The following is a 14,379-nucleotide window of genomic DNA, read 5'->3' on the forward strand; positions in this document are numbered from 1 at the left end:
CAGAACAAAAAGGTTAGAGGATTTTATTCTTTCATTTTAACAAGTATTAATGAGCCCTGCTATTCATGGAGCATATTCGAGGCATTTGGTATATGCCATTGGGGGACCAGAGACAAAGATATCTGCCCTAATAGAGTTAATACGCTAGTGGGATAAAGAGGACAATAAATAATGAACGTAGTGAATAAATAAATAAATTATACAGTATGTTAGAAGATGAAACATACTTTAGAAATAAGAAAGTGTAAAGCAGGGGGAGGGGAAGGGCAGTGGAAGACTAGATAATTCAGGGGAGGGGGACCAAGGCAGTCCTCCCTAGAAGGCATGATCTGAGCAAAGATTAGAAGGAGCTGAGTCAGCTAAAATGCCAGAGGGAGCAAAAGCACTAAGGCAGGAGCATGTATGGAATGTTGGAGGAACAGCAAGGAGGCTGGTGTGGTGAGAACAGAGTGAGTAAAGGGCTGATAGAAGACGGGACGAAGAGGTGACTAGGTGGGGTGGGAGCTGTGGGGTAGGCTGGGGTTTTTGTGATAAGTGAAGTGAGGAGCCACTGCAGGTTTTTGAGCAGAGTGACAGATCTGACTTACTTTTTGAAATAATCCCTCTGGATGGTGGGTTGAGACTAGGCTATTGGGAGGTAAGGGCAGAGGCAGGAAAACCTGCGGCGAGACTGAGATAGCAATCCAGGCCAGGGGTGGTGGCCTGAATCAGGGTGGAAGCAGTGTGGGGAGGAGAGGAGACATATTCTGAAAATATTTTCAGTTTAGAGGAGAGGGACAGCATTAACAGTAATATATTGAAAGAAAGCTTCACAGCATAGATGTTACTTGAGCCTTACCTTGAAGGACAAGAAAGACTTAAAAAGGTGAAAGAATTAGAAAGGTCATTCCAGGCTGTGATAGGCTTGGTGGCTACAGTGAGTATGACTTATACATGAGACAATGAGATTAGTCCTATTAGAGTAAGGCAGGCCAATCTCTTGGGTTTGTAGGGAAATAAGATACATAAAGTGGAACCAGAGTATAAAGAGCTTTGAAAGACAGACAAAAGTATTTAGACTTCACAATGTTCACTATAGTAGATGCTCAATACTTATTAGAAGACTGGTAATAAAGAATGGTTTTTAGGACTATTTATCTGGCAGATTGGATTGTCTGGCTGAGTTTCTCATTTAGAAGGTCAGCTAAAAAACCGTACAGAAATCCTGGCATGAGGTAATGAGGGATAATTCACATGTAGGTAACTTACAGTTGACCGCTTTAAATTTACTTTATAATGCAAGCCATTCATCACTGTGGGAACCTCAATCTTGTATTGCCAATCCCTTATTTAAATAAAAATAACATGGGTCTAAAAAAAACTGTGTACTCAAACAGCCACGTGATTTTAATTCTGAGGTAGTAAGAGTTGGATCGCAGTTGCTATCAGATACATGTGCAATTCCTGTGTCTCTAAATTAGTTACAGGTGCAAAACTGTGTCTATAAAAAAGGGTAATCTGGTAAAGTTTTATAGAAACTTAGTTCCATTCAGATGAGTCTGATTCATTCTCTATCACGTATTTTCACAAACATTCAACATTAGCAGATGCACAGGAGGCATTTGCTGGATAACTTTCTAATGCCTAATTTAAGGGTATTCAAAGGAACCTAAAATAATAGAAACTTTGTGTCAGTGTTGTTGATCTAATACAACGAAGAAATTTGCTTTGCTCACATTTCCTCTGATTCAAAGAATATGTAACTTACAAAGAGCTATAATGATTTTAGAATTTCCTCAAAATGATCTTATCAAGTGAGAATGCTGACATAGTAATCTATGACAACCTCTTTCAGAAGTATAAAAATTGCTTTTTATTTAACAACTCATGTTTTACACCTCAACAGTTTAAATGAATAATTGCTATCAGGTAGCCTTCAAGATGAGTTGTATTCCCTAGGGTTTCTAGAGGAAAATAAAATTTTTTAAAATGCTGTGTTTTCTTGTAAGCATCTAATATAAATTACATTTGTTTTGGGTGTTTCCTATAATTCATAATTTGGGGGAAGTACAAGAGAAATAGCAGTTTTTGAAAACATAGTAAGGAGATTTTCAGAGTCTAAAAATCTACTAAGTCCTGGTGATCAGAAAAGAGATTGGAACAGTTAAATCAGAAATAAATGATAAAATTAGAGTCATACTAAGGGAAAAAGTTAATATGAACAATAGTAAAGTTCTTTAAAAAGCCCTGAATTATTATTACATGTTAGATTGTGAAACTCAGAGCTATGTCAATAGCCTTAATTTTCATCATATAGAAAACATTATAATCTAACACAGTTTTTCAATGTCTCTGAGAAGAAAACATGTAATCATCACTCTTGCTTAGGTCCAAAAAATGATTTCAACTTTTGGAAATCCAACCTTTCATAGACAAATGTTAATGAAAGTGGGAGGTAATTCTTCCATTTCAAACAATCAGACATAAAGATGCTTTCTCTAAGTTTGATCATTTCCTTATTAACACATTCACCGGAGGTCATGCAGAAGCTTCATCTCACTCAAAACTGTCACTTAATTTGGTGCATAAAGAATTCTGAAGTTCTCTTCCCTCCCCATAATCCTTAAAATACTTCAAATTTAGGCATTTAGGAAAATTATATGTCTTCTATTTTCTGTTAATATATGCAGAAACAGAGGGCAGAGAAGATAAGCGACTTGCTCAAACTCACACAGAAAGTATGTGGCCAAGACAAAATTGGTGGTTACCTCTGATACTACACTGGTCCCTTCAAACTTCTGGAAAGGTGAAAACTTTGGTCAATTACCTAAATGGTTCCAAGTATACAGTTGCCTGGAGTCACATGGACACAGTTTAAATATCCCTCAATAAAAATGACAGGCAATCAATCACTTATTCCTATCTCAGGAGAGACTCTTGTTTCAAGAATCATCTATTGCAGCATTTGTCATGTCTCTAAGGCATATTTCCATTGCTCAATCAGCTCCAAAGGACAAGGGTGTCATCATCTTTCAATGCTCTGGTGCAACAACTTAAAATTAGAGAATTCACACAGGACTAAGTCTGGCACTGAAAGTAGGAGGCATATTCAGCTTGAATTTGTGGAAGCTTCCCTTCAATCTTGCCAATTTTTACTAGTGGAAATGATTTCAGAGCCAGCGTGGGGTTACTTGAGGTTGCTTGGGAAGCTCAGGATGGAGACAGAAAGGGGAATAAGATAAAGTGGGTCACAATGATTACAGAGCAGAGGAAAAAAGTAGAAAAGCCCTCTTTGGGCACAGTGGCTATATAGAGTTTTTAATCTTTTAACTATGACCAATATAGTGGGACATCTGGATCATTCACTCTCAACAAGCCACTTTTTCTTCAAAAGCAGCATCCAGACTTGCAACAACCCCCAATTCTACCTTACCTATGATGAGGAAGGAGCACCAAAATTAATTACTGTATCTAGGCTAATTACCTAATCTCTATGGTGTTTCATCTCTGCTGACCTCAAATAGCTAATGATGACCATATTTCCAATTTATTTTCAAGTTTGTCCATTTTGGCAAAGGTAGAGTAAGTATTTCGTGAATATCTATAAAATACAATAGAAGTTAACCACAGATCTTTGGTCTTTAGAACCTCATATTTTTAACAGAAAAACAATACTTATGAATAAGAAATAGAGACAAGATAAGAGTTAAATTATTGGTACAACATATAATTTCTTAATTGGTAATAATTCTGTTCTGTAACATGTTAATTAGGAAGAAAAGTATGGGGTTATTCTCTGAGGGGATTTGACAATCAAAAAAAAAATTAAATTCAGGGCAATTTCAAGGCACAACAATAAAGAGATTAGTGCAGAATGAAAACTAACATGAATCACACAACTATCCCTTACCATAAAAGTACTCGTACCCCAGTTAACCTAAACATTTGTTGCAGTACTCTGTTGACATATTCTTTGCAAACTGACACAACTATCAAATTTTGACACAAGAACTGTTTCACACTATTGCTAAGACATTCTCCCTTGATGCCAGCTAAATCAATAACTGGACGAAGAGAATTTTTATGGTTTGAAGAAAAATAGAACAGACTTTTACATCATATAATGAAATAAACTCCTTTTTAAGAGGCTCAGATGATAGAACGATACATTGAGTCAAATCATCATAATAAAATGAAATAGAATTTCAGGGAATATTTTAAATTATTTTTTTAAAAGGAAAGGTTTTTAAAAAATTGCAATTAATGCATTTAAACTTCAGGCTTCCAGAAAAATTAAAATGTTAAGAAGTAAAGCCATCATTTTAAGAATTAAGTGACTTAATTTTAATGTTTTAGCACTAATATTGTAAGACATGAATCACACTCCTCAACACAATCTATTTTTAGCATCCAGGAGGAAAAAAAGATAGAAATACAGCAATAAATATAAAATAGTACAAAACAGAAAAACTGTGCTAAGGAAGTCCAGTAGAAGGAGCTGTAGAAAGGAAGAACTCTAATATTGTATACCCAAAACCAATATAATAATAAATGTCAACTATAACTGAAAAAAATTAAAATAAAAAAAGTTAAAAAAAGAGAGAACTGACATTTTGCAATGGCAAAGCAAGAAATGTTGAAAATCAAATGTTTGATTCATATATATATATATGTGAAAAAAAGTAATAATTAGTCATTTGTTTAGCATGCAATAGGCATTTGGGCCTCATTTTCTTTATATGTAAAACAAGATGCTAAGAACAGACATTCTCCAAGGTCCCCACTATTCTCCAATGCATTAGGCACTATGCTAGGTATCTTAAGAAATATAAAGAAGTATTTAACTTGGTCCTACAGTCTGGAAGCTTACAATTCTTTGAAAGAGGTTAAAATGTACACACAAATATCTAGACATTAAAGTGGAACAAAAACATGCTTAGAGGGCTTTAAGAGGAATAAAAATACTGCAAGAGGAATAAAAACTGCTGTGAGAGATAGCTACCATATAGGACTAAAAGGAAAAAAAAAAGTGCCTCATCAGGTATTCTAAAAAGACCTTAATTAATTTTGTCAAACATATATAAATCTAGGAAATAAAAATAAATAGGTCTTTATATAAATATACCTTTAATGCTCAAAATTCAAGAAATGGGAGTCACACACAGAGACAAAATATGAGTTAGTTTAGGTTTCTTTTTAAAGTTCTGAATATGCTTATAAATGAACCCTATAGCAGCAAATTAAACATTAAAATACTGAACTGTACACATGACAGTATTATAGCAAATATAACTTAGAAAACAAACTACAAGAGCAATTTCAACTTTCTATAAATGCCTGAAGTATCCCAATATCCATATCTGGAATGAACTTTACCTTGTGAAGTGCTTGCAGACAGTGTATCAGCGAAGGAATCACTTTCTGGGTCAATAAGAGAATCTCCCAGAGTTTCACCCATAACAGCATGGAATAGGAATTGCTGTAATTCACCCTGATATTTTGTCTATTTCTTTCAAAAGACCAATCCGTTAAAAGAAAAAGACTTGTGGTAATAGAACTTGTGAACACACCAATGATTCAAGACATCCGTTTCCAAATATTTGGGAGAGGTGGGAATAAACACACAAAGAACCAGGCCTGAATTGGCTGGCACTCTTCTGTTACAGAGCCAGCTGTGACAAAATGTTGTGTCATAATTTTGATCACTGCTTTGGCAAGACTTGGTATATTACAAGGAAAATATTGCCACACTGTCTCGCCAATGGCCCACATGGTTAGTGTCTTATGAGGGGTGCAAGCTGTACAGTATTTCAAACTATCAAAGCAAAAAGACTGTTCAATGTTCAGTTGCTTCTTAAATGGAAAACTTTAAATTTCTGGGTTATAAAACACCAGATAAATCTACTTGGACAAAGTTTTTTTTTCTCACTAGCCACCCCCTGTTGAATCTCTAATCATATTATCTGAAGAAAATTTTGAATTCAAATATGTATTCATATTTTTAAATTTGCCAGCAGCATTCTACTGAAATGTTATATGCTAAGGTATTTATTCTGCTACTTCACAGATCCCAAAGTGATACTGACTGCTATCTAAATTCTATAAAATTAAACAGTTGAGAGAATGAAGGTAGGGTCTGATAGGTTTAGATTTTTTTAAATATCATTAGATGTTTTTTATATCAGGGATTTCTTTTTAAAAACTTGATTATTAAGTTTATCCATCAATAGCAATGCAGCAGTGTTGCATCAGTTGATGTTTAAATGACAAATGCCTTGTCATAATGAAAAAAGTGGAGTTCTCTCTGAGAAGAATAATGCATTACCAGAAAAAAAACAAAAAAACAAAAACAGACACTGATAGGTTGGCAAGGAATGTGGTCAGTTTTGTAATCAGGAAAAAGCTGGTTTCTTGCTCAAGGCCTTTGCCCTTTTTGGCAAGGAGAAACACTAGCTGTGCCACAATTCAATGTGGGAGCTCGTCTTCTCTTGTCACATAAATGGCCTAATAGAATTGCAGTGACTTGTGGATTTAAAAAGATGCCCCACATAGGGCAATATATCTGATGGCAATAATTCTCTGAAATACATTATCTCAATATTCCCCAAGTGAAATGAATATATATCTGATTAATTTACATCGAGTAAGTAGTCGACCTGCAAGGGGACTAGCAAAAGTTTCCCCTCAGTCATAGAGCAACAGCTTGACGGGAAAATGCTTAGTGGATCTCAACAGCAAAGAATAAAATGGACAGTTGGGCAATTACATCATTATTTTAAACCCAAAAAAGCCTTTATAAGGTAAATCAAGTTAAAGATCCAAATAACTGAGATAATTATAGTTGTACAGAACAAGTTGTATAGTTGTGTAGAACTATGTTCAATTTGAATTCTCAGTAAAGGAGTTTCTCCTTCCCTCTCAGTGCTGGGAAATTTACTTATATTACAGACACAATGACTTAATAGTTAAAGGTGTAATTAAATCTAAGATTCTTGGTTGACTTTATGATAGATCAAAATACTGTAAATGATTAAAGTCAAGAGCACTTTTCTTCTTGTTAATAAAACAGAACAAAAATGTAAGCCCCATTCTGCTATAGATATTCCTACTCAATGTCCCAAGATGTGTTTGAATCTTACTTCTATTAAGTGGCAGTGTCTCACCCAATTCCAGATCATCATCTTATTCTTGTCCTTAGATTCCAAAGTCTCTCCAACTTTTAAAAATTGACATATTTATTAAAATGTTCCTAAGACTATGCCAGATTATAATAATGATAAAATTGGCAGAATTATACCATTTTAGAGTGAGAGGAACTCTTTACAGTCAAACACTCTGTTAATAAGATGAGAAAATGAGGACCCTAAATGACAAGTAAATTCTCCAGGTTAGATAGTGAAGTAGTGACAGAGCAGCAACTACAATCCAGACTTTTAGGCCTCTAATTTTCACGCCAGTTGACTATTGGCCTTCACCAGCTTCTATTCTTAGAAGGGTCTAAATCACCTCTTTTAATAAACCAGGCACCATGGGATAGAGTATTATGTGAGTTTAAGGGAAAAATATGTTAACTCAAGGAATATCAACAAATAACTGCATTATTCATTTTTCAATACCTATGGACATTGAAAAATGTCCATATACAATATTGGGAGTAGGGGTAGGGTGTTTGGGGAGTCTCTCACTGCCTTTCTTTCTCTTATTCTCACATTTGTTCAGTTATAATGTAGCTCATTCATGCCACATAATTCTAATCTGAAGATCCTAGTTTTGTTAAAAATTGGTCCTATTCATTGTATTTCATACATTTATTTGTTTAACAAATATTTATTGACAATATATTGGCAGTCATTGAGCTAGATGTTGGCCTGATGAAAAAAGTGTGTTCTTATCTTGTGTAGCGAAAAAATAGTCAATAAACAAAAGTTACCATTTTGATAAACATAGAGCCTGGCACACAGCAGGCTCAATAAATGTTTAAACTTTTGACAGCATATACAAATCAAGCAATATAGGAAGTATCCCAAGTTACTAAAAATACGTATACAATGTGGATTGTTTAATCCTATGTTAATGATAATATTTTGTCCTATTACACTATGGCACTAGGTTATTTAGGAAATAATTTGCTCACATGAACATTAAAAGATGAAATAAATTAAGCCTATCTCATTTGAATCTAATTATACATCTATTTTGTCTCTAGATATTGAAAAAACATTTTATGTTACAGCTATTCATCTATCCATTCCGCAAATGTTTACTACATACCTGCTGAGTGTCAGGTATTATTCTAGGCATAGGAGATAAATACCTATGCCTAGATTAATAAGCCAAGGTTCCTATCCTCAGTGAGTTCACATTTAACTATATTAACCAAAATTATCCAAATATACCTAAAAAGAGTGATTTTTTTAACTTACTTAACTGAAGGTCAATTAGCATACATTGATATCAGAAATAATATTTTTGCATAAAGTTATTATCAATGGACAATATATGATTATTAGAAAACTTATGAGAATTTTGACATGTTTATAAATATCTCTATTTTTGAGGCCTAAGGTTTCTCAGTGTCCTACTTTTTATTGTATCAAAATCTTAAGGATTTTAATAAGATCCATAAAAGAGCATGCTAGTGAATTGCATTATGCTAGGTCCTGGCGCTTTAGACAGTGTCTAAATGCTTTGTATATCAATTGGTTATCAGCACTTTGCATCCAAAAGGTACTTCTATATAGAAGTCTATTGCTTGTCACTCTATGGAAAACTCTTAAATGATAGTCTTTGGTAATTTTACAGAGTGAGGAGTGGTATAAGACCACCTTCTTTATGCACTACCCACAAAAACTAACTCAACTTCTGTTGAGGGATATAGGGCTCTGTGCAATGTAGAAGTTGAGAACAAAGTCATTTCCCCTTGGACTTTGGAGACAATGGTATGGATGTGGTTGTGGGTACAATACACAGTCTCAGCAAGACAAAAAAAATGGGACTAAGTAGGAATGATTATATGAGGGAGAGGAAAAGTTTATTTAACTCTATCACAATTTATGACCTTGGAAAATAATGGACAGTTTGGTACTTGAGAAGGCTAACCATTTTAAAAAGTATATTTTATTGATTATTACAGTTGTTCCAATTTTTCCCCCTTTGCCCCACTCAGCCTGGTACTCCATCCCCTCCAGCACTCTCCCCTTTTAGTTCATGTCAATGGGTCATGCATATAAGTTCTTTGGCTTCTCCATTTCATATGCTATTTTTAACACCCACCTGTCTATTTTGCACTTACCAGGTATGCTTCTTAATTCCTGCACCTTTTTCCCCATTTTCCCCCTCCGTCTCTCACCTGATAACACTTCAAATGATCTCCATATCTATGATTCTGTTCCTGTTCTGGTTATTTGGTTAGGTTTTTTTTTTTTTTAAATTCAGTTGATAGTTGTGAATTTGTTGCCATTTTAATACTTACAGTTTTGATATTCTTTTTCTTAAATAAGTCCCTTTAACATTTCCTATAATAAGGGCTTCATGATGATGAACTCCCTTAGCTTTACCTTCCCTGGGAAGCACTTTATCTGCCCTTCCATTCTAAATGATAGCTTTACTGAATAGAGTAATCTAGATTGTAGATCCTTGCTTTTCATCACTGAATACTTCTTGTCAGCCCCTTCTTGCTTGTAAGGTTTCTTTGGACAAATCAGCTGATAGTCTTATGGGAACTCCTTTGTAGGTAACTCTCTGCTTTTTTTCTTGCTGCTTTTAAGATTCCCTCTTTATCTCTAACCTTTGGTATTTTAATTATGATGTGTCTTGGTGTGGTCCTCTTCATGTCCATCTTGTCTGGTACTCTCTGTGCTTCCTGGACTTGTATGTATATTTCCTTCACCAAGTTAGGGAAATTTTCTTTCATTGTTTTTTCAAATAAGTTTTCAGTTTCTTGCTCTTCCTCTCCTCTCTCTGGCATCCCTATGATTCAGATGTTGGTATGTTAGGAGGTGTCTCAGGGACTTCTTATACTACCTTGTTTTTTAAAATTCTTGTTTCTTCTTGCTGTTCTGGTTGAATGCTTATTTCTTTCTTATGTTCCAAATTGTTGATTTGAATCCTGGCTTCCTCCACTTCACTGTTGGCTCCCTGTAGATTTTTATTTATTTCACTTAGTGTAACTTTCATTTCTTCCTTTATGTTGTTGCTGTACTCAGTAAGTTCCTTAAGCATCATGATCACCAGTGTTTTGAACTTTGAATATGATAGTTTGGTATCTCCATTTCATTTAGTTTTTTTTTTTTTTCCTGGGGTTTTGTTCTGTTCTTTCATTTGGGCCTTATTTCTTTGTCTTCTCAATCTGGCAGCCTCGCTGTATTTGTTTCTGTGTATTAGGTAGAGTAGCTTTGACTTCTTGTAGCTTTGTCTATTATAGAAAAGGTACCTGTAAATTGTGTGGGGCCAAGCCTGAGGCAATCACCAGGGCAGGGCAAGCCACTACACCACTTTGTGACTCTGTTTTGGGGGAGGGCTCGGAGATGGGACAGTGCCACTGCCTGGGTTCTGGAGGCTTGCCCGGCAATTGCCCCGTTTCCAGTCCCTTCACCTACTTCCCGTATGTGACTGGCGCACACCCTTCTAGCTGTTGCCCTGGTGCTGAATCCCCAAGTGAGTTTGCATACATTCTAAGACCATATGGGCCCTTTAAGCAGAGTCTCCTGAAAATCCGGCAGTTTCTTCTACTGCCCCAACTTCCACTGGTTTTTATAGCTAGAATTTATGGGAATTTATCTTCCTGGTACTGCAACCCTGGGTTGTGCCGTCTGGCTTGGGGCTGGGATCTCTCTCCCCGAAAGGTATCCCTCCTGATTTTTATCCACCACACATGAATGTGGGACCACCTGTACCCTTGCTGCCTCTCTGTGCCACACCACATCTCCTTGCCTCTCTGACTGTCTTGGCATCTCTGCCCCTCCTAGCCACCTGGTTGAATGTGGCTTCTTTAAATCCTTGGTTGTTGAACTTCCATACAGTTTGATTTTCTGACAGTTCTGGGTGTTATTTGTTTGAGGTTTAGTTGTAATTCTCCCTGTGGTTGCACAAAGAAGCGAAGTATGTCTACCTATGCCTCCATCTTGACTGGAAGTCCCCATACTGAGAAGGCTACTCTTCAATATTTAATTGTTCATATTACCTTATGGAACCTGTCTTTGGCCAAAAGGATCTGAATATTACTCAGCCAAATAACTACCAAAATTTTAGTACATTTAGGAGAAAGCAACTAGACCAGCAATTTCCAATCTTTTTCATTTCATGATGTACATAAACTAGTTGCTGAAATTCTGCAGCACACCAAAAAATTACTTTTTGTTGATCTGACATAAAAAATAGGTATAATTTTGATTCATTCACCCTGGATGGCTAGTGTTTTGTTAGTTGCTGTCATTTTTATATTTGACAACCTAAGGGAAAAGAGGTCAGCGCCCCTGACTAAACAATCAGGTATTGCATGTTTTAAAAATTATTGTGGTACATCATGTGTCTCTTGCAGCATGCCAGTTGAAAATCATTGAACTAGACTAATAACAGCTGCCAATAATTCTTAACAAAAAGAGAAGTTCTAAAAATCTATAGTTAATACAATCATAGTATTATATCTGTATAAAGTTTTTATTTTTTAAAATTAATTGTTGTTCACTATATCTGTATAAGGTTCTTAAAGCATTATTCTGTGTTTAGAATGATTTTTGTCAAATTCTCAGAAAACAGAATATTAAATATTTTTTTGTGTCGCATTACTCTTGAAACCTTGCTTTCTCTGGCTATGGATTAAATTTGAATTTCATTCTCTAGATGGAATTTAGATTTTTAAAATTGCTTTCTTTTTATTTTATGTAAAATGATCTATGTTTGTATACGTATAGAATAGTGTGTATAGCATTCTTTCTTTTGCTATAACCTCATTTTAAAAGTTGCATTTCATGTTATAAATGTGAAGAACATTTAAACTAGCTCCTAAAAGGTGAGGAGCTCCTCGAGAGAACAAAATCTAATACCTCTTTGTATCCCTAGAGCCTAGAACAGTGTGACTAGTTGGCATAAAACATGTTTACTGTTTTTTTTTGGTGATGAGAATGATGAAAGAACAGTTGCATACCACATGTCTCACATGTATCATTCAAGGAGGAGTTTAGAAACCTAATGATCTGAAAACAGCATCTATTTTCTTGTTCCAACAAGACATAAATTTCCTGATGGTACTCTCAAGAAAGCCAGGTAATTGCTAACAACCAGAATGACTGTCTAAAACTCACTTCTCCCCTATCCAGAACTGTTGCTTTTTCCGAATGCAATTAAAGTTGGCTCAGAGCTTCATCTTTTAGAGGTTTAGTGGTTGCATCAATTCAGGGTAGCCTCATAGTCACAGGAGACACAAAATGGAAGAAATGATGTTCCAATGGCATACATGCCTTTTAGAAGAAATAATAATCCTGTATCCTAGATGTAAATTCCATCACGACCATCACAGCAAGCCAGGTATTCCCACAGCAACAGACAAAGGAAGGCCGCCTTTGAATACATGTCATTTTCTTTCAAAAGGCAAAATCTAACCTTTATTTAAAAAAATGTCATTTGGTTCAGATTTTCAAAAAGTAACATGTTGTCTATACAAGATTAATATTTTAAACTAATATACCATTTTGGTTTCGAGAAAAATAACTCAAATAAATGATGTTAACTTGTAGTCAACAGCTCGAGTAGATGTATAATTGATATTTTAAAAAGTCTTCTAAATGTATAATTGATTTTTAAAAGGTCTTCTAAACCTGAAGCAGTGTAATATATGGAAAAGCATACTGACAATGGAGTCAGAAAGGCTAGGTTTTAGGTTCTATCTGGGTTCAGCAACAGACTTGTGTCAACTCTTTGAACTCACATTTCTCACCTTCAGGATGAGAATCAGGCTTTTCTGCAAAACAGAATAATCCTTGAGGTTCTTTTGGGTTCTGATGCTGAGATAATTAATAGTATGCCTATAATTCATTCATTTAGAGTATAATGGAAATTCTGCATATCATATTCTTATTCATGTTCTAATGCTGGGTTACTATTTCCTTTTCATACTCAACTGTTAATTGGGTGACAGAATGTAAATAAAGTGTAAATTAAAAGTCTCAAAGAGAAAAACCAACTTAAAACTACCTTGCCGCCCCCCAACCCAATTTAAAATGTAACTTGCTGTAATACCTGAAAAAGAACCTAACCTGTCTAACCACTTTCTAGAGATCAACTAAATACTTTTCCAATTATCATACTTTTGAACCAAAGACATCCCACCTAAACTATGTTAACTTGTCTTCGCATGCAGTATCTGGAACTCTCCAGTAATTTGGTTTCTAGCTTAATAAAATACCATGAGCTATATTATCAACTGACCCATATTTATGTTGTGGGAAATCCTAAACCTCTAAAACATGTATTTTCTTTACTGTTCAGATTTTATCAATTAATTTTTCAAGATCAGTTATATGGTGATTCCCTAGGTAACATGGCCTATCACTGGTGAACCACACTAGGAATTCACAAAGATCCTAAAGCAAGCTTAGAGCCACAAAGATACATGCATGTTAGTTTATGTAAAATAAGCAATTTACAGGTTTTGTGATTGATATCACAGACTCACAAAACTTAATACCAGGGAGATTAATACATTCAAATTCTTAATGTTTTCATATAAGGAAACTAGGTTCCAGAGAAATTAAATGGTTTGCTCAAGGTATTGCCAAGATAGTAGCAGACTTTGAGCTAGAAATCAGGTTTATTCATTTCCAGTCCAAAGCTCCAAACTGTGCTTTATCTCATTAAAATGATGCAATAAAATGTTCAAATACATTGTTCTGATCAATTATTCTTAATGCCAACAATCATGTCAGAAGTCTCAGCATGAAAGTATTTGTACTATATGATGAACTCTGGCACTCATGAGAATGCCAGAGTTCATCAGAGTTTAGAGACAGTGCTTTCTACAGAGTGCTCAATAACAACTTAGTATTTAAAATTTGGTAATATCTGAACAATCAATTCAGGAAATTATTTTGCTGACAAATGCCCTTTTGCCTCATTCATAGATTCTTTATGGGGCACCCTAGTATTCTGCAGTCCTTTTCTATTGACATGGTTCTTTGCTCTTATGAAAATAATAAAATTGCTAAGTGAAAATTTACAGTGAAGTAACAATACACTAATTTTTAAATAGTACCTTAGAGCTGTACATTGTTTTTATCTCATTTAAAATTCATGATAACACTGAGAAGTTACTCAAAACAAAAATAAATAAATAAATAAATAGAAGTATATATTGAATAGGGTTTCAATGTGGAAACTCGTAATGTTTTTTGGCCATGAAGTTAG

General features: G+C 34.9%; 1 protein-coding gene across 3 annotated transcripts in view; it reads right to left on the reverse strand.

Moving 5' to 3' along the window:
- Positions 1-14,379, reverse strand: part of PPARG (peroxisome proliferator activated receptor gamma) — a 141,700-nt gene that overhangs the window by 77,303 nt on the left and 50,018 nt on the right. Inside the window, exon 1 of one of the 3 annotated variants that reach the window (XM_054595378.1) lies at positions 5,356-5,703. The exons of the other annotated variants lie outside the window; for them this stretch is intronic. Within the exon in view, the coding sequence (XP_054451353.1) occupies positions 5,356-5,437 (82 nt within the window). The 5' untranslated portion in view covers positions 5,438-5,703. Of the gene's footprint in view, positions 1-5,355; positions 5,704-14,379 lie in introns of those variants that run through there. 3 annotated transcript variants of the gene reach the window in all.

Source organism: Pteronotus mesoamericanus, unplaced genomic scaffold (genome assembly GCF_021234165.1).
Source record: "Pteronotus mesoamericanus isolate MK-2021 breed Mesoamerican mustached bat unplaced genomic scaffold, CSHL_Meso_final scaffold_54, whole genome shotgun sequence".
Lineage (NCBI taxonomy): Eukaryota > Metazoa > Chordata > Mammalia > Chiroptera > Mormoopidae > Pteronotus > Pteronotus mesoamericanus.